The sequence below is a fragment of the Salvia splendens genome, chromosome 2, assembly GCF_004379255.2.
Source record: "Salvia splendens isolate huo1 chromosome 2, SspV2, whole genome shotgun sequence".
Lineage (NCBI taxonomy): Eukaryota > Viridiplantae > Streptophyta > Magnoliopsida > Lamiales > Lamiaceae > Salvia > Salvia splendens.
The window spans coordinates 32,529,073-32,551,358 of NC_056033.1; the positions used below are offsets into that span (position 1 = coordinate 32,529,073).

General features: G+C 39.3%; 3 protein-coding genes across 3 annotated transcripts; all 3 read right to left on the reverse strand.

Annotated features, from left to right (window-relative positions):
* Positions 1-3,820: 3,820 nt before the first annotated feature.
* On the reverse strand, positions 3,821-4,507 carry LOC121778494. The gene has a single exon (XM_042175858.1). The coding sequence runs from the start codon at positions 4,505-4,507 to the stop codon at positions 3,821-3,823; it is 687 nt and encodes a 228-aa protein (XP_042031792.1).
* Positions 4,508-7,247: 2,740 nt separating this feature from the next.
* Positions 7,248-10,406, reverse strand: LOC121792237. Its single transcript, XM_042190109.1, has 4 exons — positions 9,733-10,406; positions 8,265-8,713; positions 7,832-8,078; positions 7,248-7,731 (listed from the first exon to the last, which is right to left on the reverse strand). The coding sequence occupies exons 1-4, from the start codon at positions 10,187-10,189 to the stop codon at positions 7,595-7,597; spliced, it is 1,290 nt and encodes a 429-aa protein (XP_042046043.1). The 5' UTR covers positions 10,190-10,406; the 3' UTR covers positions 7,248-7,594.
* A 1,504-nt stretch (positions 10,407-11,910) lies between these two features.
* Positions 11,911-15,045, reverse strand: LOC121792250 (lipid phosphate phosphatase gamma-like). Its single transcript, XM_042190122.1, has 2 exons — positions 14,275-15,045; positions 11,911-12,275 (listed from the first exon to the last, which is right to left on the reverse strand). Exon 1 carries the CDS (start codon positions 14,944-14,946, stop codon positions 14,281-14,283), a length of 666 nt encoding a protein of 221 aa, XP_042046056.1. The 5' UTR covers positions 14,947-15,045; the 3' UTR covers positions 11,911-12,275; positions 14,275-14,280.
* Positions 15,046-22,286: the final 7,241 nt, after the last annotated feature.

Genomic DNA, 22,286 nt, shown 5'->3' on the forward strand with positions numbered 1-22,286 from the left:
CTCAAGAGGAGACAGAAAATTAAAGACACAGAAGTTGGAGATGGTCCACACTGATCTATGGGGACCAGCACCTGTGAAGTCCCTAGGAGGCTCTGAATATTATATGACTTTCATCGACGACTCTACTCGAAAGCTATGGGTTTATTTTCTGAAGAGTAAATCCGATGCGTTTGACGCTTTCAGGAAATGGAAAGCCCTTGTTGAAACTGAAACCGGGATGAAGGTGAAGTGTCTAAGATCTGATAATGGAGGAGAATATGAACTTGCAAAGTTCAAGGAATTCTGCGCCGAGAATGGAATCCGCATGGAGAAAACTGTGAAAGGAACTCCACAGCAGAATGGAATCGCAGAGCGCATGAACAGAACGTTGAATGAGCGAGCAAGATGCATGAGGTTGAAAAGTGGATTGCCAAAGAGTTTTTGGGCAGATGCAGTCAACACAGCTGCATTCCTAATTAATAGAGGTCCATCAGTTCCCTTGGAGTTTCGGATACCCGATGAGGTTTGGACAGGAAAAGAGGTAAATCTATCTTTCCTACGCATCTTTGGTTGTGTTGCTTATGCTCATGTTAGTTCCGTTGAGAGAAGTAAGTTGGATGCTAAATCTATTAAGTGTACGTTCATTGGTTATGGAGGCGATGAGTTCGGTTATAGACTCTGGGATGAGCAAAACCGTAAGGTTATTCGCAGTAGAGATGTCATCTTCAATGAACAGGTATTGTACAAGGATAGATTGGAGGCGTCAAGTCCCAGCAGTTCTGAGCCACAAGTGGTCGAGCTAGACATCTCAAACTCGAGTGGGAGCAAGGAGAGTCAGAATGCTGAAGAGGTGCTTGAAGAAGAACCAAGCACTCCACCACCGACTATTCCGCTGCCTAAATCGACTAGAGAGCGACGTGCACCTGATAGGTACTCGCCCTCTAATTTCTATTTGTTACTTACTGATGGTGGTGAGCCCGAGTGTTATGCAGAGGCATGAGAAGGCCTTGATAAACGAAGGTGGAAAATTGCCATGGATGACGAGTTTGCCTCTCTTCTCCTAAATGGCACATGGGAGCTTGTGGAACTTCCTAAAGGGAAAAAGGCATTGCATTGCAAGTGGGTCTATCGAATCAAATGTGAAGCTGATGGTAGCAAGCGCTACAAGGCTAGGCTGGTTGTCAAGGGATTTGAGCAACGATACGGTATTGATTATACAGATGTGTTCACTCCTGTTGTGAAACTAACTACTATTCGTTTAGTGTTGAGTATGGTAGTTGCAGAAAATCTATTGTTACATCAGATGGATGTAAAGACGACATTCCTTCATGGTGATTTGGATGATGAGTTGTACATGACACAGCCTGAAGGATTCATAGTAAAAGGAATGGAAAACCTTGTATGCAAGTTGAAGAAGAGCTTGTATGGTTTAAAGCAAGCTCCAAAGCAGTGGTACAAGAAGTTTGATGGATTCATGATGGAGATTGGCTATAAAAGATGCTACGCTGACCATTGTTGTTACTACAAGAGGTTTGACAAGAGCTATCTTATTCTGTTATTATATGTTGATGATATGTTGATCGCAGGAGGTGATCAAAAGGAGATGGATAAGTTGAAAATGCAATTGTCTGAACGATTCTCCATGAAAGATCTTGGAGAGGCTAATCAAATTTTGGGCATGAGAATCGAGCGTGACAAGGCGGCAGGAAAATTGTATCTTTCGCAAGCTGCTTACATTGGTAAGGTTTTGGAAAGATTCAACATGGATAATTCGAAGCCAGTAAGTGTGCCTTTGGGCAGTCACTTTAAGCTGTCGAAGAAGGAGTCGCCGAGTACAAAAGAAGAACGTGCTGAAATGAAGAAAATTCCTTATGCTTCAGCAATTGGCAGTATTATGTATGCAATGGTGTGTACGAGGCCTGATATTGCACAAGCAGTGGGAGTAGTGAGCCGGTTCATGGGTGATCCGGGCAAGCAACATTGGGAAGCAGTTAAATGGATCCTTCGATACTTGAGTGGTACTACAGAAAGCGTCTTATGTTTCAATGGCAAGAATGTCGAGCTGGCAGGTTATGTGGATGCAGACTTGGCGTCCAATGATCTTGATGGGAGAAGAAGCACAACCGGGTATGTATTTACTTATGGTGGTACTGCTATTTCATGGACTTCTAAGTTGCAGAAGACTGTTGCTTTGTCTACTACGGAGGCTGAATATGTAGCTGCGACAGAGGCAAGCAAGGAGATGGTGTGGTTGCAGAGTTTCTTAGATGAACTTGGGAAGGAGAACAAGAGTAGCATACTCTACAGTGATAGTCAGAGTGCTATTTTCTTGGCGAAGAAACCAGCGTTTCATTCTAGGACAAAGCATGTGGAGTTGAAATATCATTACATCCGACACCTAGTGGAGATGAAAATCATGCAACTTGTGAAGATACTTGGAAGTGAGAATCCTGCAGACATGTTTACTAAGGTGGTGACCTTAGAGAAATTGAAGCTATGCATAGCTTCAATTGGCCTTGGAACTTGAAGAGAAGGTTAGGCGATGCTAAGCGGATGAAGGGATGAGATCACGAGGAAATGGTTGTTTAGGAGTTGTTAGTCTCCAAGTGGGATATTGTTAATTATGGAGCCTAAAATATCTCCTACCATGTTTAGGATTTGTTTCCTTGAAGTATATTTCCTTGTGATAGATTTATTCCTTAAAAGATATTTCCTTATGGAATATGTTTCCTAGTTTGACTAGAATTAGGGCTCTCTAGTTGCTTATAAATAGAGGTGCTCCCTCATTGTTAAATTATCCTGAAATTATATAGTGAAATCCCTGGCTTGGCATCGCCCCCAGACGTAGATACACATTGTATCGAACTGGGTAAACAACTTCTTGTGTTCATTCTCTTTCATATTCGTGATAGCCTGTGTTTATTTTCCAACAAAAGGTGTATAATGAAGGAGCCGTAACATGAAACTGTGTGCTAATTAGTTTATGCTGATTATTTATTGGAAATTTATTTAGGTAATTTTAGTAAAAAATTGATTTGGCAGCTATGGGGTGGATTAGCACAAGAGCATATTTATAGTACTTACTAAAATTAGCGGTTACACTGTGTAATAGGAGCTGTAATAATTATTTTCAATCTAAAATTTGTGATATATCAACCGATTTACTTTCATTCCTAAATTTCCCAAGTGGGTATTCCAATCTATCCATCCATACAAGTAACACATTTTTTGGGAAATCACAACATTTTGTCCGAATTTCAAGCATTTGAATTACACCCAAAGTTTGATTTCATATGTATGGAATGGAATTGACCATCCTTATAAATATGCATCGTTATTATCACAAACTTTGAAATATTATGTTGAAAGCGAAATTTCCAATAAAAATCCAAATTAAGCCGTGTCCCCCATAACAAAGAAACAAGAAAGAAATCCAAGATATGTGGATAAAATGTTTAAGTGCCACCGCCAAATGCAATATCACTAAACCACACAATTTTTGTTACTATACTCATTCATCTAACTGCTAATCTCAAAATATAAAAAAAAATACCCTACCATTTATATAGGGAGTATTTATCAACAAACACAAACCGTACATATTTTTGAAAAAATTGGAGTTGAAATGTTCACATTATTTGCAACACATTTTTCTATGAATGAATAATGTAAAATTATCTCGCAAACCCCTCATAAAACATAAATTAAATACAAGGAAAATATATGTGAATAACAAAATTTCACCCTATTAAAAGAGCATCAAGTAATCAAAGAATGAGAAAAGAAGGAAAATAGCTGTAAATATTGAATTTGAATCAGCCTAAAAAAGAAAAGAAAAAAGCTAGGAATTGCGGTGCGGCGTATGTTGGCCAACAACAGCTACAAGCCTTTCCCCTAAACTCGCCGGCTCCGATCTACACCTCGTTAGCAGCAGCGGGTGCACCACACTTTTCTTCATTTCTTCAACTGAACTCTCCCTTTCTTCTCCGGTAATGCTGCTTGCCGCTAATTCATCAGCGGCGTCTTTCTGAAATTGAGCTCCCAACGACGACGATCTATAGGGAGCGGATCTGCACCTCGTCAACATCAACGCATTTTTCGGCGCCTGTTTCCTTTCCTTTTCCACTCTGTGATTTCGCTCGCGTCGATCGCCTAGGTTTTCAATTTCGCGATCGGGAAAAGCCCTAAACGAATCGGCCTTCTTGTTGTAATTCCACCCGAATATCGACCCGCACTTGCAGAGCATGCTATCCAGCGGATTCTTCCGGAAGCAGAGCCACCAGCGGCGGCGTTTCTTCGCGGCCTTGGAGCGGCGGGCGCGGACTTGGCCGATGCAGGTCACTTTGGGCGAGGAGGGCTCCTGGCTGGTTTCGACGGCGCTTCTCCTGCCGCGGAGGTAAAACATGGGGCTCGACCGCGACCGGCTTCGGCTCCGGCTGCCTACGTTGCTGCGCATAAACCACATCAACGGCGGCGGAAACTTCTCCGCCCGGCTAGGGCTCGATAATGGCTTCGCTATACCTCTCATTTTTGCTGCCTACGAAATTCAGTTGCTAAATTATGCAATTGTACCTTGCACCAGCCTTCTCTCTCTATATATGTCTTGTTTGATTTTATTTATTATTCTTTCACATTGAAAATCCAACTAGGAATCTATAAATGAATTTAAGTAAATGAATTTTACTAATATAAGTACATAAAACAAAATACTAACATGATTGTTTTTTGTTTACAATTAAGTTGGGACAGGGAGAGGATATATGTTTTTTTTTATTATAGCACGGATGGGTGTTGAATATGAAGGCAAGGGTGGCCCAACACGTTGCTTGTGGCTAAGCTTACTCTACTCTGCTAAATAATGTGGCTAAGCCATATTCATATATGTTGTAGTACTACTAATATTTTTATTTTGTTTTTTTTTATCGCCGTTTAGTTATCCGAAGTTCATTTCATGTTTTAAAATTTTAATAGTAGTATCATTTGTGATCAATTATTTTAATAAGACGTTTTTGTTTTTCTAAACTATAGCAATAATTTTCAATTATATACTACTTCCTTGGAAGGTAAGAACTAGTAGTGTTTGTGTGTTACAAAATTAGCCTATAATTACAATTTTGCTAACAAACATAACACATTTGTCCATCCAATTTTACCTAATGAACTTCTGCCCGAGTTGGAAGGATTCCGTTTCTATTTATTCATTTTTAATTCAATACTCATCTACATGTGACATGTCAATACCACGTTATCAATATAGCAAAGCAGACAAACAAAATAAAGGCATATCATATCTGAAGATTGAAGATTCAATCCTAATTTTTTAGGTCACCATATAAGTGCCTGTAATATATCATGTAGTAGGGTGTATAAATATATGCACCATTTATTAGAAAAGGGGTAGGTTCTATAAGAGCATCCACAATAGCGCCTAGTGCACCGCTTAGCCGAGCGCCGGCGCTAGGCGGTGCGCTAGGCGATCTATTGCAACCGCCTAGCGGTTTTCGGATTAAAAAACCGCCTAGCGCTCAGCGGTTCCGTGGCGCTAGGCGGTGCGCTGGGCGATCCGCTCGGCGCTATTGCAGCGTCCGGATCGCCTAGCGCACCGCCTAGCGCGATTTTTTTTTTCCGAAACACTATATATACGCGTCTTGCACGTCATTTTCATTCGCACCACTTGTTTTAACGAGTACTCTCTCTATCTAAATTTCTATACAAGATCAACAACGGTAAATGGATCTCAACAACGAGCCTACTTCAGGGAGTAGAGGAGTGAATTATTGTACTTTTTTGTTAATTATTGTAATTTTTTTAAATTATTGTACTTTTTTTAAATTATTGTACTTTTTAAAATTTTAATAGTATTATTAATGTTTCCCGTATATGTCTCGTAAATTAAATTCCGTATATTGTGTGATTGTTAATTATTTCATTTTTATATAATTGTTATTAGTGATGTGGCTATTGATGTGGCTGTGCTATTTATGATGTGGCTAGGCTATTGTTGGGCTATTTATGATGTGGCAGGTGGATTTTTAGTGTTGACGATGTGGCAGGAGGAGTTTGTGGCTAGGCTATGGCTGGGTTATTCCTATTGTGGATGCTCTAAGCGAGGGTTGCAGTAGTTAGGCAACCTTTATTATTGGATTAGAGTACCTATCTATTTTCTTCTTAAAGTGGGAATTTAAAACCGCCTTTTTATTCTTTCATCATATTTACTCTTTTATGTCATACTGATTAAGAAAGATACAGTATGGTTTGTCAATTGAATATCTCTGGAGTACATACAAAATAAATACTCCTGAAAAAAATACTCTCACTATCAGCGAAATAATGACCTATTTTGCCACTTTGTATGCACGGAATTTAAAGAATGATTTACTTTTTTTTTAATTAAATAGATCTTACTCTCCACTAAATCTTTACACTCAAATTTCATTATAAAACAAATACTATAAAAGTGTGACTAATATTTCATATATTTATTTACTTATTTTTCTTTTTAAAATTAAATACTTTCCTAGATATTTGCATAAAATCAAAATAGATGGCCTTGATCAAGTCATGATAATTGATACTAACTCCGTCCCGCATTAACTGTCATATTTACTTTTCTGCACACGTTTTGTAAAAATGATAATAAATAGTTAAAGTGGAAAAATATTAAAGTAAGTGAGAGAATAATGTAAAGAAGACTTTTTTTTTACCTTATTCTCTCTCTTATTTTACTATTTCTCGACTTTAACTATATAGTACTCCCTCCGTCCATGAAAAATAGAGCACATTTGCCATTTTTGGTTGTCCACGAAAAATAAAGCACATTTAAAAAAAAGAAAGTTTTCAACAATTTCTCTCTTACTTTTTCCCCATTTCTTACTAATAATATAGACCACACATTCCACTAACACTACTTCTCTCTTACTAATAATATAGACCTCACATTCCACTAACACTACTTCTCTCTTACTTTTTTCTCTTCTCACTTACTTTACCAATTTCACATTAAAACCCATGTCATTCACAACGTGTCATATTTTTCATGGACGGATGGAGTATCAAAACGAGTGCAGAAAAGTAAATGTAGCAATTAATGCGAGACGGAGGTAGTATTCAACGGTCAAAAGCAAGTCCAAAACTCTGCAATTACTACGTTGTGCGTGTCTAAATTTTAAGGGGAATAAATTGAAAGGAAATTAGTAGTAGCATTTGATTGCAAATGAAGAGAGGGTTTCCTACAAAAAGGTAAAAGCTATATATACAAACAACTGCAATTGGATTAGACATGTAAACAACTTAACCTCTCCCCATTGTATTTTGTGCCCAAATATTTGGTACTTTTCCTAAAGTCAATAACATCTTCCTCGCCCCACCATCACCTACAATAGTCATCTCTCTCTCTCTCTCAAGAAATGCCCCTTAACTAAGAACGATTAAATATATCACTACCAAATATAAAAAATAAGTTTTTTTTGTTGTACATTTTTCTTGGGGGGGGGGGGGGGGGACCGTTGCATGGAGAAGAACAAAGGGTGTCGAGAGCCATAAATGATGTCAGATGTCTTTGCAGCATTCAGGCATCAGATGACTGTGGTGTGGTGTTGCCCATGGGATCACACTGTTATTTACCAGAGCAAATGTATGATGTACAGCCAATGCTTCGTTTCATTCCAACCATTGATTCCAATCCAGCCTTCTTCTCTTCAATTCCATCTGTTATTGCCTGCACATCCGCCTCTTCATTCTCACCTTCTTCATCTGGAAAACAAAATCAAAACTCAAACTCCGAGATCCATTTACATTCTAGAATAAGCTAGAATTGACTCGTAATAATGAACAGATAGGAGAGTTATGGTGCCTGAAGCATTGACTAGCGAAAACTCTGTTAGTCGTTTCACACAGTCTCTGAGTTTTTGGAGCTCAGTTTCTTTCTGGTGGAGTTTGGAATGCGCCTCATTCAATTCGGCCTCTAGCTCCATTATTTGGCTTTCCTGTTGTTCGACGAGCAAATGACACAGTTTCTGATCCAGTTCACCTGCCGACACACCATTATATTGATACGAGCTTGCATTCTCAAACGCTTCTCCTTTAGCCAACACTTCAGTCTGCAAGTTAACATGTGTCATTGAGATTCAGACAAAATGAATTCAACCATTCACTGCCCCTATAATACTAATATGTCTGAAAACGAATATGAATCGATGAAAAGGATGGATCAGAACATTATATACCACGGCATGAGATGTGAGATATTAAGATCCAAATTTGGATTAGATAAATCAATAATTTACCTCATAAATGTCTGTTCTTCCATCAGAACTAGAAGCTTCCATTCCAGACCAGGGAAGTTTCTGAAGTTCAGACTCTAGCTCTGCTTCCAACTGATGCATTTCTAACACCTCGGAATGCTGATTATTCGTAAGAATGCTACTCGCACATTCACCTTCATCGGTCAAAGCAGGACTAAATGCATTCATATTTTCTTCGCTCTTGGTAGCTGCCCTAGTGAATGATGGATCTTTGTAACAGCTTTCAACAAACTTCTTATTTGTTCCAGCTTCATTCCCAGCAACTGGGACACTCACGTTTTGTGAGTTTTTCCTTTTTGAGATCTCGGCTTTTAGTTCTTCGACAGTTTTTACCGTCTCGCACATTGCAGAGTTCAACTTAGAGATTTCAGCTGTTCCAGCTGACACCATATACATTATCCCAACACCAACTCCCCATCCAAATGAATTATCTGAAAGTGCATAAGACATTGAAGAACTCTTCAAATATCAGTACGTTTATTGATCATGACATGAACCAGGGAACCGACAACAGGACATCAAGTTATATGAGCAAATATCAATCACAAATATAATGACAGAATTCAAATGTTCAGGTGTTATAGCAAGAAATAGAAAACAGGAAAGATCTAAAAGAGGGGGAAGGGGAAGATTAGTTAGAAGTATTCACAACAAAATCATAGAGGAATTTGGGGTTACTAGTTGGCTAAGTTTCTAGCTTGAGGTTCTCTTAGCTAACCAGACTCACCTACGTATTCACAAACCAACAAGCAATTTTTTAAAAACATGAAATAAAAATAGATATATTTAGTAGATGTGTGTCAAAAAAATCGAACCTAATGGTTAAGGATAATGTTAACACATCCAGCAAAACAGATTCATTATATTTTAATCTCATTCAGTGCAAAAATCTAACAGGAAGCTTCTTCAGCAAAGAGGATGTCAATATGGCCCTCACTGGGCCACTCCAACTGCATAAAGCACAGGAATTTTGAAGTAATGTTCAAGAAAACTGTATTAATAATTCATTTTCTTCCTACCACTTTGTTGTTTATGATCAACTAACATGAAAGTACTCGATAGCGCCCAAATTATAATGTTCGGTTGCTCAAGATTAACTTGTACCGAGATTGAATCCACACCCAACCAAACAACATTTATAAGACTCATTTCTAACAAATCCATCAAACTGATCACCACCTAATTGTATTCAATCATGGTGAACATCCATCCCGAAAATGACTCAGGAACACAATTCTCCTTTACAGTGCTGCGAAAGTTTTCGCATAGATTTTGTTGCAGATGATGTGACTGATACACCACCATCATGTTCGAATCTCCAGATCTATACTTCAACTTACTCAGATTACTAAATATGATGAGTAAATTTAACCCCTAAAGCATCTACAATCATGTTCGAGTTGAACGGAATAACTACACAATTTTGCATGACAACTGATAAGCAACTAACCTTTTGAAACACAAGATTCACACTTCCCTGCAGCATGCTTGCCAGTTCTCCTCTTCTTCAAGCAAACAGAAATCCTCTTTCCACTCTTAAAACCAACCTGATCCGCCACCGCCTCTTTCCGACAGGCTTCCGACGCAGCATTTTTCTTTTTTCCCCTCTTCGGACCCCCATTTCTGAACCCATTTCGAGTATTCGTCCTAAGCTCCTTAGACGCGATCTCCGGACTCGAAAACCTGAAGATCGCGGCCTCGTCGACGAGGGTTTCTGCGTTCTCTTGAATAGTGTTTTCTTTGAGTGTATAGTTTGATTCAAAGACAGAATCTTGTGGCGGTGAAGATTTAGTTTCAGCAGAATCTAGGTATTTTATGTCGCAGTCAGTATCATGGGGGGTAATTAATTTTTTGGCTAAAATCCCAGATCCTGCTGCAGCCGCTGCTGCTACGATGAATTGCCACATTTTGGTGATTGATAGTAAATTAAAGCGCAGAGACAGCTAGCGAACTTTGAAATAGGGAAAATGGGAGCGGAGAAAGCTGCATTCTAGAGAGAGAGAGAGAGAGGTCATTTAGTGAGTCAGTCTGGAAAGCTTGAAGAGTTGGGTGGAAGCATGTGAATCTCAGAGTAGAACACTGCACTGCACTTCATCACTCATTTCAAATTTAAATATAAAATATTATGCAAAGTCGCGTGTTCCCCGCTTGCCCTTCCCTTCCCTTCCACTAGGAGGAATATTCAGCTCAATTTTGCATTACCCTTTTTCTGCCTTTGCGTAATCTAAAGTTTAAGCTTCTTTTTCTATAACATGCAACCTAAACTAAACTTACGTCAATAGAGGCCAAAAAATATTTTTTTTCCAATCTATCTACTATAACTATTAAATTTACTAATACTATTAATTAACATATTCATACATTTTACAAAGCTAGTGATTGTTTTTATCCTTAGAATACAATGATCATTACTTTATGGTCTTAAATTACTATACCTTTTTACATAAATTTAAGCACTAAAGGCAAACATATTCAAGTTTCAACAAACAAGGTGGATACGAACACTAGACTTTAAATGATGAAGTTAAAGTTGCATCCATCTACGCTAGTGGATCACAATGTTTAATTATGCATTTGAATATGTATATTAGGAGTAGTAGTAAATGCTGAAATTGTTAGGGGACCATGGACCCTCAGACCTCAGTTCCCTATATGAAATTATGAATTCGCCACTAATTCAAAAGCAAGAATAAGCATATTGAACTGGGTGAAAAAAGACCTTATATATAATCATTTCACCACATTCCCTCTCATCATGCATCTCTAACGTGGGAAAAAAACTTACATCTTCTAACTTTAAAACTAGGTGAAAAACCATAGTATTTATAATCACTTTCACCCTACTCCCTTTTATGCATTTCTAACACCATACTCCCTTTCATGTTTTTCTCTCGTGGGATGGAAATTAACATGAATATGTAGGAGCAGAATACAACGGCATAACTTAAATTTTGATATGGGGATTTACTAAAGTCATAGTATTCCTTTTGAGATCCCACATAGTATTTGAATTGAGAAAATTAATTTTAAAATAGTTTGTGCTTAAATTAAACAAATATTGAGCAAATATAATAGAGGTATCACGATGAAACAAAATTGAAAATGTCAGGGAACCATAGTTAAAACTTAAATTTTTTTTTACAAATTTATGGTAATACCCATAAATAGAAACTGTAGTTGGTGGAGTTTTGAGAGCCTGATCACAAAACCACAAGTAGGCAGCAAGGATTTTCTTTACATATTCATAAAGCATTGTATGAGAACAATTAGCAATCAAAGAGAGAATTACATAATTTCGTTGAAATATTTTCACAAGAATGTAACTTGTAGTAATCACTTTTTTGTTAAGATGAAACTGAGGGAACATTCAGTCCAATGGTACAACAGAATCGAGCTTTTGGTAAACATTCCGACATAAGAACTGTATGAGATGGGTAATTTTTGGAAATTTTTTTAAAATATCCCATTTTGAGAGGCTAATTCTTGTTTTAGTCTATCTCAAGAAAAAAGCCCAAACAATTGGCCTTCCTAAATGAAAACACTTGAATTCAACTCAACAGAGCAGAAAAGGACCTAAGACTAGTTTCACTCTCACAACGAACGAAACCAGTATGCAAAATGTTGAAAGTAGCCCAATTGACAAATCCTTGCAAACACAACAAAGTGCACTACAATAATCGGTAATTCCATCATTTATTGCAATGTTTTTCAATCTATGCAGCAACTGCAGCTACTTTGATCTATGTATAAAGTTAGCACCAAATAAGATTATAGAAAGGGTGACAAAGAGTATTCCACAGAACAGACTAGTGATTTATCTGTTAGTGTTAACACACCAGAATCTCATCCCACATCGTGAATAACCAGCCCCCTTCCATCTACTGATAAATGGCATTTCCTATTTCTTTTGCTGCTCATAGCCTTCTTTGAGCAAACCAAATTAAGCACTTCCTAACTTCCTATACTTTACGTCTTACGTAGCACCAACAAATCCTGCATCATGAAGAGAAGTAGGGTGAATATTTATGCAAAGATGCAATTTGTTGTAATTTGGGCGTGTTCCAACTTATGTTATGTCCAACCCAATGTGCTTGTAAGCACTCAAGTATAAAAAATTATATCAATATGCACCAAGTGAGGGAGCTATAGAGCTCGGCTAAAACCACGTCATCTTGCATTTAGCAACAAATGAATAAGAGTAAGAACTACAAGAAATGGCTGCATGCATCCAAAAAATGGCCTCTGTCTCATCAAAAAGACAAAACCATTATGAACTTATACACATTTAGGAAGGGTGAAGGCAAGGGAGTAAAGTGAGCATTTGAAGAGAAAAGTCCTCCATTTAATAGTAGATCCATAGCAAATGATCAACAAATCACACATTAGCATATGGTCCTTCATCCCAACTATCAAGGCCAGGTTCTTTCTGCATATTGTCAAGTTAAAATTTCTTTATTTAGAAAAGTGAATTCATGAAGTTACTTAAACCAGCATCCTATATAGTGAAGTCATGTAAAACTTTAAATATTTATCTCAAACACTAGATTGTGTAAATTGTGTTTCTAACATGTACTTTGTCCTTGGATAGATTTATTTTATTTGATGTGTTTCAGTTTTGCCACATGGATGGAAACGGAAGGATAATTAATTCAAGATATGGAGTCATTCTTTTGTTTGTACCGACAGTCACATTTGAAGATGGGATCATTCACCTCTTCAAAAAAATAGAATAGAGTCGGCAGAGCTTGGAAGGAGAGAAGTCTCTCAGCATCCAAATGAATTGTTGAATGTGATAGGATGGATGAGTTTAGAAATTGTGAATCTCATGATTCTCACCACGAGTGAAGATCAGCTAAACAATTACATTTCTAGAATAGATGTCAGGAGTGAGGCATTCCTCATGGACAAGGTAGTTGTTCTATCACAGTTCTTAAACAAAGAGTACATTTGTACCAAATTTAAAAGCTTCCTATCCCATACAAAAAATACTTCTCACTAAAAAAGAGGAGCATATTCCAATTTAAATTTGTGGTTGTCTAAAACCCAACTGGACTTCTAGACATTGAAGTCCACTAGAGAAAATCTAATGTGAAAATTTAAAGGAGCTTATAGGCTAATGCACTTCCCTCAAATTCATTTTGCACAGTACAAACTTTGGACTTTCAAAAAATTTCTTTTTATATTTCATACCTCTCCCAAAGGGATTAAAGTGCAGCCCAACCAAACAAAATATCCAACAGCAATTCTAAACCGCTTTTGCACATGACCATACTTAACAAGGAGCAGCTCAAAAACGGCCGTCCTTTCTAATTTCCCAAACTGATCATGAACATGTTCAGGGTATTTTGCAAAGCTAAGAAGTCCCTGGAGACAGTCACACAAATAGCCCTATCTGGCAAGCTTCGGAGCTATTATAGACAATGTCAATTACTCCACGATATTAAGGCCTTCCAGAATCAAGCAAGAGGAGTTTATCACATGAAATATGGTAAATCAACTTAGGTAAAACTAGAATGTCTCTCTTCAGCCTTCTCATCATTTTCTATACTAAAAAACGGAACATGAAGTCATAATAGGGCAAGCACCATTTAGAAAATTTCCAGGAAACTTTCAAGGAATACCCACTGTATATACCAGATTTGGAAAAACACAGGATACTGAAATTCATTGATTTTGGTCCCTCCAAATATTGACATAAACAGATAATAAAGACCTAGATGCTAATAAGGCATATGCACTAGTCACTACACAAACAAAGGTCCAATCTAAACCATATCAAATTGATTAAACTTAGCTACATTTTGTCCAATGTAACTATACCAAACTCCAAATCCACAATGATGTTGCAATATCAATTACTCCCTATATGAGTTTCAAAAAGATTGACATAGATAACAAGTAGTATAAAAAATCAACGAGTTTGCTCGTGCCCCAGTTTCTGTTAGTGAAACGAAATCCAAAATGAATGGTAACCATAAGGAAATTAACATACCCATCATCAATCCGAGCGCTTACAAGCCTCCTTCCTTGCAGCCCTTGTGTTTTCATATTCAAACTTGAGCACATTGGGAATGTGCGAAGTGTCCTTGACGTAAAGCAGCCTGCCGATGGCGCTCTCCTCCATCGCAGGGAAATGACACCTGAACCAATTATTGACAACCCAGAACCAGCCCCCACCGAGAGCGATCCCCAAGGCTGCGCCGGCGAAGACCTGCGCCACGGTGTGGTAGCCCAAATAAACCCTAGAATACATGGTGAGGACAGCGAGCGGCCAGATGACGAGGAGCACCATGGCCATCTGATTCCGGAAGAGAGAGCCAATTCTGTAGTGGGTGAGGAGGGTGAAATAGACGGCGAAGAAGAACATGTACTGGGAGTGGCTGGAGGGCCAGCCGTGAGAATCGCACATCTCGAGCAGGGCGCAGGTCTCGGGGCGGGCCTGCTGGACGGAGGTCTTGATGAATTCGTTGACGACTTGGGAGATGAGGAGGCCGATGGCGAAGAACATGCCCTGGAGCTCGCGGCGGAAGATGAAGTGGGAGACGAAGCCGCCGAAGCTGATGAAGACGGGGACCAGGGAAATCCATGCCAGGAAATGCCCTAGCTGATCGCCCCTCTGGTACCGGACGTGAGTTAGGGTTACGGCTTTCAGAGAATTCGTCATCCAAACTCAATCAAAATCAGATCTTGGCAAGGCAATTCTTCAGGAAGAAGAGGGGAATGTTTGATTCGATCTGTCTTACGTGACTTGTGGAATGTGCTTTATGAATCCACGATGTAGATTTTTTTTCTTCTTTTAGTAATCCGTACTAGTATTATTATATCTATATTATTGTTTAAATGTATTTTAATATTATTAGGCTATCCCCAACTTTGTCACTATACTGTCCCTTAATATAATATTTGCGGATCCACTGTACTTTTTTACTTCATCCCTAATACCATTTTTATCACCAACCCTCAATCCAACCCAACCATCTACTTTTTTAATATTTAATTCATTTCTATCTCTTCCACCTCATCTTCCACATCATTAATATTCATCCAACTCAACCACACATATTTTTATGGTTTATCAATGACCACCCAACCACACTATTATTATTTTTTAATACTATTATTATTACATGAAATACTTATTATTGTAAATTTATCGAAAAACGTAATAAATGACAACTAAAAATTATAAAAATAAACAAATAAAAAACATAAATTACAATCATTGAAATACGAAATTGAAAATACATAATTGGTGCTCATACATAAGATGAAAACTAGACATTCAATTGCAATTGCCGAATTTTGCGCATATATGCTCTACCAAATCGTTTAGCAGATCTTTGTGAGCTTCTCTGTTTTGAAGTTGGGCTTTATTTTACATGTAAGAAGCTAGACTCGCAATCCTATTCATATAATATATGAAATCATTATTCGCATCTCCATCTTCATTCTCACGACTACTTTGTCCAAGTCGATCTTGAATAAATTCTGCTGGATCACAATAGTTCGAATACGTGCTTCTTTCGTCTTCCACTATCATATTGTGTAAGATTATGCAAGCAATCATTATTTTCCCCATAATATCACGATCCCAAATAAGACATGGACATTTGATAAAAGCAAAACGAGCTTGCAAAACACCAAAAGCTCGCTCATCATTTTGTCGCGCGGACTCTTGATGTTGAGCAAACAACTTGTGCTTCATCGTTTGTGGACCTGGGATAGATTTGACAAATGCCGCCCATTGAGGATATATGTCATCAGTGAGATAATATCCCATATTTTTTTCGTGGCCATTTACTATGTAATTGACCTTCGGTGCTCGACCTTCCAAATTATCATCAAAAACAGAAGATTGATCAAGCACGTTAATATCATTTCTCGAACCTGGAGTTCTAAAAAAAGCATGCCATATCCACAGATCTTGAGATGCTACTGCTTCCAAGATGATTGTCGGACTCCCGCTTCTTCCGGCATATTGTCCAGCCCATGAAGTGGGACAATTCCTCCATTTCCAATGCATGCAGTCAATACTACCCAACATGCCTGGAAACCCACGTTGTTCTCCAATATGCAGAAGTATTGCTAAGTCTTCTTCGTTGGGCTTTCGCAAGTACTCATCGCCGAAGTTAGAAATTACACCTTCAACGAACTTGATGAGAGATTTGCGAATGAGTTGTGCGCTCATTCTCAAATATTCGTCGTGCAAGTCGGCCGCTGCCCCGTAGGCCAACATCCTCATCGCTGCTGTACATTTCTGAATTGCAGACATACCAAGTCGACCAGTAGCATCACGCAGTGTCGATGAGCTTATTCATTATTTTTTTCGATCAAAGGTTTTCACATGCGATACCTTGTTCGAAAAAAATCTGAAGGATAGATTGGATCTTTAGCAAAGTACTGCTCGAAAATAGTATCATGACCCTCTTCGCGTTTCCTTTCAATGTATCTCCTTTTAGCTCTTGTCGTCTGGGTTGCAGGTGGTGAAGGCAAGCTTGTTGGCCAAATAGCTATATCCTCGATTAGTTGATCGAATTGCTGATTTTGTTCAATAATTTTTTCTTCCCATTTATTATCTTCAAGAAGATTGAAAGCTTCAAAATTAAAACTTGATGACATTTTTAAGGAGAGTTGGATCAATAATTGTGAGAAGATTTGTGTGTAATTTTCTTGACGCATATAGGTAAATATATAGAAGCAATTTGTTGAGCATAGGATTCCACTACTACCATTTGTGAGCACATGGCATAACTTTGGATTCCACCACCACTTGTGAAAAAAAGACCTGTTATGTAGTCATTCTTTGATTTCCACAATCACATGGGATGTCATTGGATTCCACCACCACCACTTGTGATAGAAATGACTTGTCATGTAGTCATACTTTGATTTTCGTGATCACATGGGATGTCATTGGATTCCACCACCACCACTTGTGATAGAAATGATTTGTCATGTAGTCATACTTTGATTTTCGTGATCACATTGGTTGTCATTGGATTCTTCCACCACTTGTGAGCACAATTCATCTATTCATGCTTTAATTGAAGGGCTTATCACATAAACTATAAGTTACATAAGCAACAGAAATTAAAGATTACATAATAAGCAATAGAAATTAATGATTACATAATAAGCAACGGTAATTGAAGATTACATACTAAGCAACAGAAGTTGAAATTACATACTAAGAAACATACATTGAAAACTGATAAACTACGATCACTTCCCAAACAATTCTGCAATGAGATTGCGTTTCAGATATTCTTCTTCTGGAGTTAAGTCCCTCCTAGCCATCAGCGGAGTAAGGATAGTTGCCTTGATGTTCCGTTCCTGAATATCACTAGCTGCTTTGATCTTCCGTTCCTGAATATCACATTCCCTTTCACGCGTGACTCTCATTTCACGCAGTGCTGCAGTGAAATCATTAGGAATTGTATAAGATGGTGTTGCAACTTCTTTGCCTTTTCTTTTATCCTTAGCCTTAGCTTGATCTCTTCCAATAGGACGTTGCAATGTTGAAGAACGACTCTCAGGAGTGGAGTCGATTTGAGGTCCTCCTTCCTCACTAGTCCTCGACCTTTTTGAGCTCCCACGACTTTCTTCAAGACTATCCTCATCTGGCTGGAAACGCGTTGATCCAGTGCTATTCAATTTCAATTCCCACTTGGGATTGAGTCTCATCACCTGCTCAAACACCTTATGGTGAGTAAATTTGCTCTTACCATACAGTTGTTGAGCGGCTTTCTCAATGTCCTCTTTAGACTGACCACTCGTAGCTCGATCATGCGCTTTTTTGTATGCACCAACCCATTTTGTGACATTTGCGTTGAGTCGTTTGTAGCGCTGTTTCAATGACTCCAAACTTCTTTGTTCACCAATTCTTGGATTTTCTTTTCTTGTCTGCTCATATAGATTAAGAACATTTTGCCATAGATGGTTACTAGTTTGGTTGGTGCCAACAACTGCACTCGTGCTCACGAAACACCAAGCATACATTAATGTCATGTCTTCTTGCTCACTCTAACCATGTGGGGTGTTTACAGCACTATTGGTTTGTGATATGTTTTGGCTTGAATGTTGAATTTGAAATGAACTTTGAAATTGCTCAGAATTCGGAAAATCATCAAAGCTAGGGAAATAATCTTGAGAAGGGTTAACATTTTGGGAAGGGTTGATGTTTTGGGAAAGGTAGAAATTTGTAGAATCGAAGAATATATTATTCTCATCATCCTCCATAGCTAGCAACAAGGGAAACTAAAAAAGATGAAATTCTATTAAACAATAAGGATTATAGGAGGAGAAAAGATGATATTTTTTGTGTGTGCAAAACTGTAGCAAATGTGGTCTCTATTTATAGAGAAAGAAAAATTATGAATTTTGGTATAATTTTTATAATTTTTTAATATAATATATTAAAGATATATAAATTATTAAAAAATAGTAATATCAGCCAATGAAATTGTGCCATTTGGCACAATCTCATTGGCTGAGTGGTGAAAGGGGAGGAGAGACCTTTGGGTATGTTTGAAGAGAGATAGACAGAGGTCTTAGAGAGAGGGAGACCCATGTGTAGATACTTTTTTTTAATTAAATTACACGTGGCGGTCGACCCAACCATACCGATAAACGTGGTCTTAACTAAGGGACGGAACCTGCAACCCTCCGTCTCTTAACCGTTCCTTAAATTACTATTCATTCAATTTCATTTTTTTTATTTTTTTTCCAACAAATTCAATTAATAAAAAACACACTTCATTAACAATAAAATAAAAATACAACTTTAAAGTTAAAAAAATAAAAAAACACACAATTAAAATCCTAAAAAAATAAACGTGGCATAATTTAAAATACAATTTTATAGAAAGTAAAAAAACTACTCCGCCGGCGAATCATCCCCCGAAGGCGTTGGAGGTGCACTAAAGCCGGTAGGAGGCGGAAGGCAAAGTTGTGCTGCTATAAAGACAATTCCGTTCCACCAGGCTTGGAACTGGGCGGGCATAAAGCGGGAAGTGTCCGCCATTGTAGCGGTCATGTACATGGCCATAAGGGAGTTCGAGCCTCCCCCCGAGCCAGCCTGGCTTGATTCGCCTCGGCCCTTCCTCGCTCTAGCCGCCTTCGCCGCCTTGGTCCCTTGCGGCCGACGGCCGTGCCCTCAACCTCCTGCGAGGCACCCTCTTGTGCGCCGCTGCCCTCACCGGCGTCACCAGACGAGTATTCGCCACTCGCCGTGTGCTTCGTGCGCTTGGAGGTTGAGCGTGAGCTGGAGCGGACACCGCCGGCCCACCTTTCCTCGTTCTTAACGACCTGCCAAATATCAATAAATTTGAATTGTTTGCCGGTGTCGTCGCGGTAGACGCGCAAAGCCGACCTTAGAATGTCAGCGCCCGTGGATCCGCTTTGGTACTGAGTCGTTTCGTTCGTGTAGATGTGACTCAACTTATTTTAACACAAGAAATTCCCGCAAGTGTACGGGGCTAATGTAGCACAAAGCAAGCAAGAGTATCGTATCCCACAGAGACAAAATGTATAAACTCAAGTACCACGGACCGATTTTAACTACTATCTAGACGATTCAAAGGTTTGGTTGATTCTTGGAAAAACAATTAAACATAAACAAGTTAAAAGCACGCAACAAAGGATAGGTTTCAAATAAGAGAACGAGGTAGAGCTTTGGATCTGACTACAATACCCACAATGTAAACAACTCAACAACTTTGATTACCCGTTGAAGTCTCTAGGATTAGAAGGACAATCGCTATTCTAGGCTAAGCCCCCTCTCGAGTGCACTCAACCCGTTGATTAACTATTAATATTGAAGTCTCCTTCTATACTTCACAATTAACTCCTATACTCAAAAGATTCAAGTCCTCACTCTAGAATTCCTTCTCTCGAATGCAAATTATCTAGGTGTTGTTCATTCTTTTATCAATCCTAATTAGGTATCTCTCGATTACTCAAAACTAGGTCAATATATCCAATTGGTAGCTAGGCAATTGAATTGAAAGGCACAAGAATGAAACAAAATAATCACAAGAGCATAGGTAATCAAAAGCTATTGAATCAATCACAAGTATTCATTGTAGTCTTCACCAAAACTCTACAAATGATTTAGCTACTCATATTCAACTCAAAAACATAAGAATAAACCATAGTCATTGAATAAAACATGAAAACCAATGAAAATACTCTCAAGGGTGGATTGAACGGAAATTCGTCTTCGTCTTCAATCTTGTTGAGGATTGGGACGCCTTTCCTCTCAATTACACTCTCCAAACCTTCAAAAGCTGCTATGGGGCGTGTCTGATCTCTCGAGGTCGAAAACCTAGGTATCCTTTTATACCCGGGGCGGAAATATTCAATCTCGCAGAACACATCGCCCGGCCGGGCGATTTTAAGTCGCCAAAACACCCGGTCGGGCGAACTTTCTGGAGTCGCGACCAAAACGCCCGGTCGGGCGTTTTCCCCTTAAAAATCGCCCGGTCGGGCGTTTTCTCTGGAATCCTCCAAAAGCATTGTCTTCGTCTTCGAAAGGGCTTCGCGTGAGTATCTTGCACGCCCCCATCGGAGTCCGGATGAGAGAGTTATGGCTATTATACGAAGGTCGCGCATTGAAGCGCGCCCGGTCAGGCGATTCTTCCTTCAAGTTTGTTTTCAAGTCATTTTCACCCGTTTTAGCTCCAAACACTCGACAAACTCGTCAAAACATTTATGAGGTGGATAATGGATGTAAACTCAAGTAGTATGCTACATAAACACTGAAATGTTCACGTTAAACATCCAAAATACTTGCCAAACCACGAGTTTATCAAGATGCCGCAGAATCTTTTGACCTCTCTGTCTACTCGGTCAAAGTGAGCGCGAAGCATCTTATATGTGTGGCGGCGGGACCCCTTCGGCTTAATCTGGTGGTAGGTCTCGGAGACCTTTTCCCAGAAACACTTCCGGCTTTGTTGATTCCCGACGATGGGATCGTATGAAACACGGATCCAGGCGTTGTACGCCGCCATCGTTTCTTTGCTGCTGTACGGATGCCGGCCTAGATCCTCCTCCTCTTCCTCCTCCTCCTCCTCTCCCGCCACCGCATCTGCCCTGGAGCTTCCACCGCCTCGGCCTCCTCCCGGAGTGGGTTCAATGGAATAATCCTCCCGAATCTGGGATAATCCCTGCGAATACCGCGGGGCAGAGGGACGGGCATATGCGTCCACGTCAAAATTGGATGGTTGGTACCCCCGGCGTCGACGAACCCTGGGTGCCCGGCATCGACGAATCGGAACCACCCAATATGTTGTACATGCTCGCCCAGTCGCCGAACGCGTTGAGATCCCACCCGCCGGAGCCGCGCCACCGCCGGAGTTTCCGTCGCCGGACATTTTGTGATGAGATGTTAGATGAAAATTGGAGAGGAAATGAAGATGATTTGGGGAGAGATGTGTAGTTGTGTGTGAAATGAAGATGAATTAGAAGTATTTATACAGTAAAAAAATAAAAAAAAATAAAAAAAAATAAAAAACAGCTAATTAAACGATAATATTACCGTTTACAATTTTTATTTTTTTATTTTTTTTAAATTCGATTTTTTTTAAAAAAAATGATTCATTGCGTCAGCGTGATGATGCCCACTCGCGGGCCGGCGAGTGGGCGTCACGCATGGCGCCTGGGTGCGCCACGTCGCCTCGGCGCGTGGCGAGACGGCTCGTCACTCGTCACGCCGTGACGGGACGCGGGACGGGATCGGGACGGAAAAATTTAACCCATAGCCAAAATCTACCACTGCTGAAAATCAACCTACCCGACCAGCCTTTACTTCACCGTGGCCGCCGGCGAGAAGGAGCAGAGTTGCACCGGTTTCACGGCACAGAGAGAAAATAGAAGCAGCATGTATATGTTTTAATTTTGGTTTTTGGAGAGGGATAAGTTTAGCTGCCCCATTTGTTTGGGCCTAAAAAATACAATAGGAAGTAGAGTAGTGAGTGATTTGGTGATATTTGCCGTCCTCATTTT

Excerpts from the sequence above, each read along its gene's own strand:
- LOC121792250 (XM_042190122.1), bottom strand. The coding sequence starts at position 14,946 with ATGACGAATTCTCTGAAAGCCGTAACCCTAACTCACGTCCGGTACCAG.
- LOC121778494 (XM_042175858.1), bottom strand. The coding sequence starts at position 4,507 with ATGAGAGGTATAGCGAAGCCATTATCGAGCCCTAGCCGGGCGGAGAAG.
- LOC121792237 (XM_042190109.1), bottom strand. The coding sequence starts at position 10,189 with ATGTGGCAATTCATCGTAGCAGCAGCGGCTGCAGCAGGATCTGGGATT. Across the intron at positions 8,714-9,732 it reads TGAATCTTGTGTTTCAAAAG|ATAATTCATTTGGATGGGGA; the intron begins GTTAGTTGCTTA and ends ATGCACTTTCAG. Across the intron at positions 7,732-7,831 it reads TTCGCTAGTCAATGCTTCAG|ATGAAGAAGGTGAGAATGAA; the intron begins GCACCATAACTC and ends TTTGTTTTCCAG.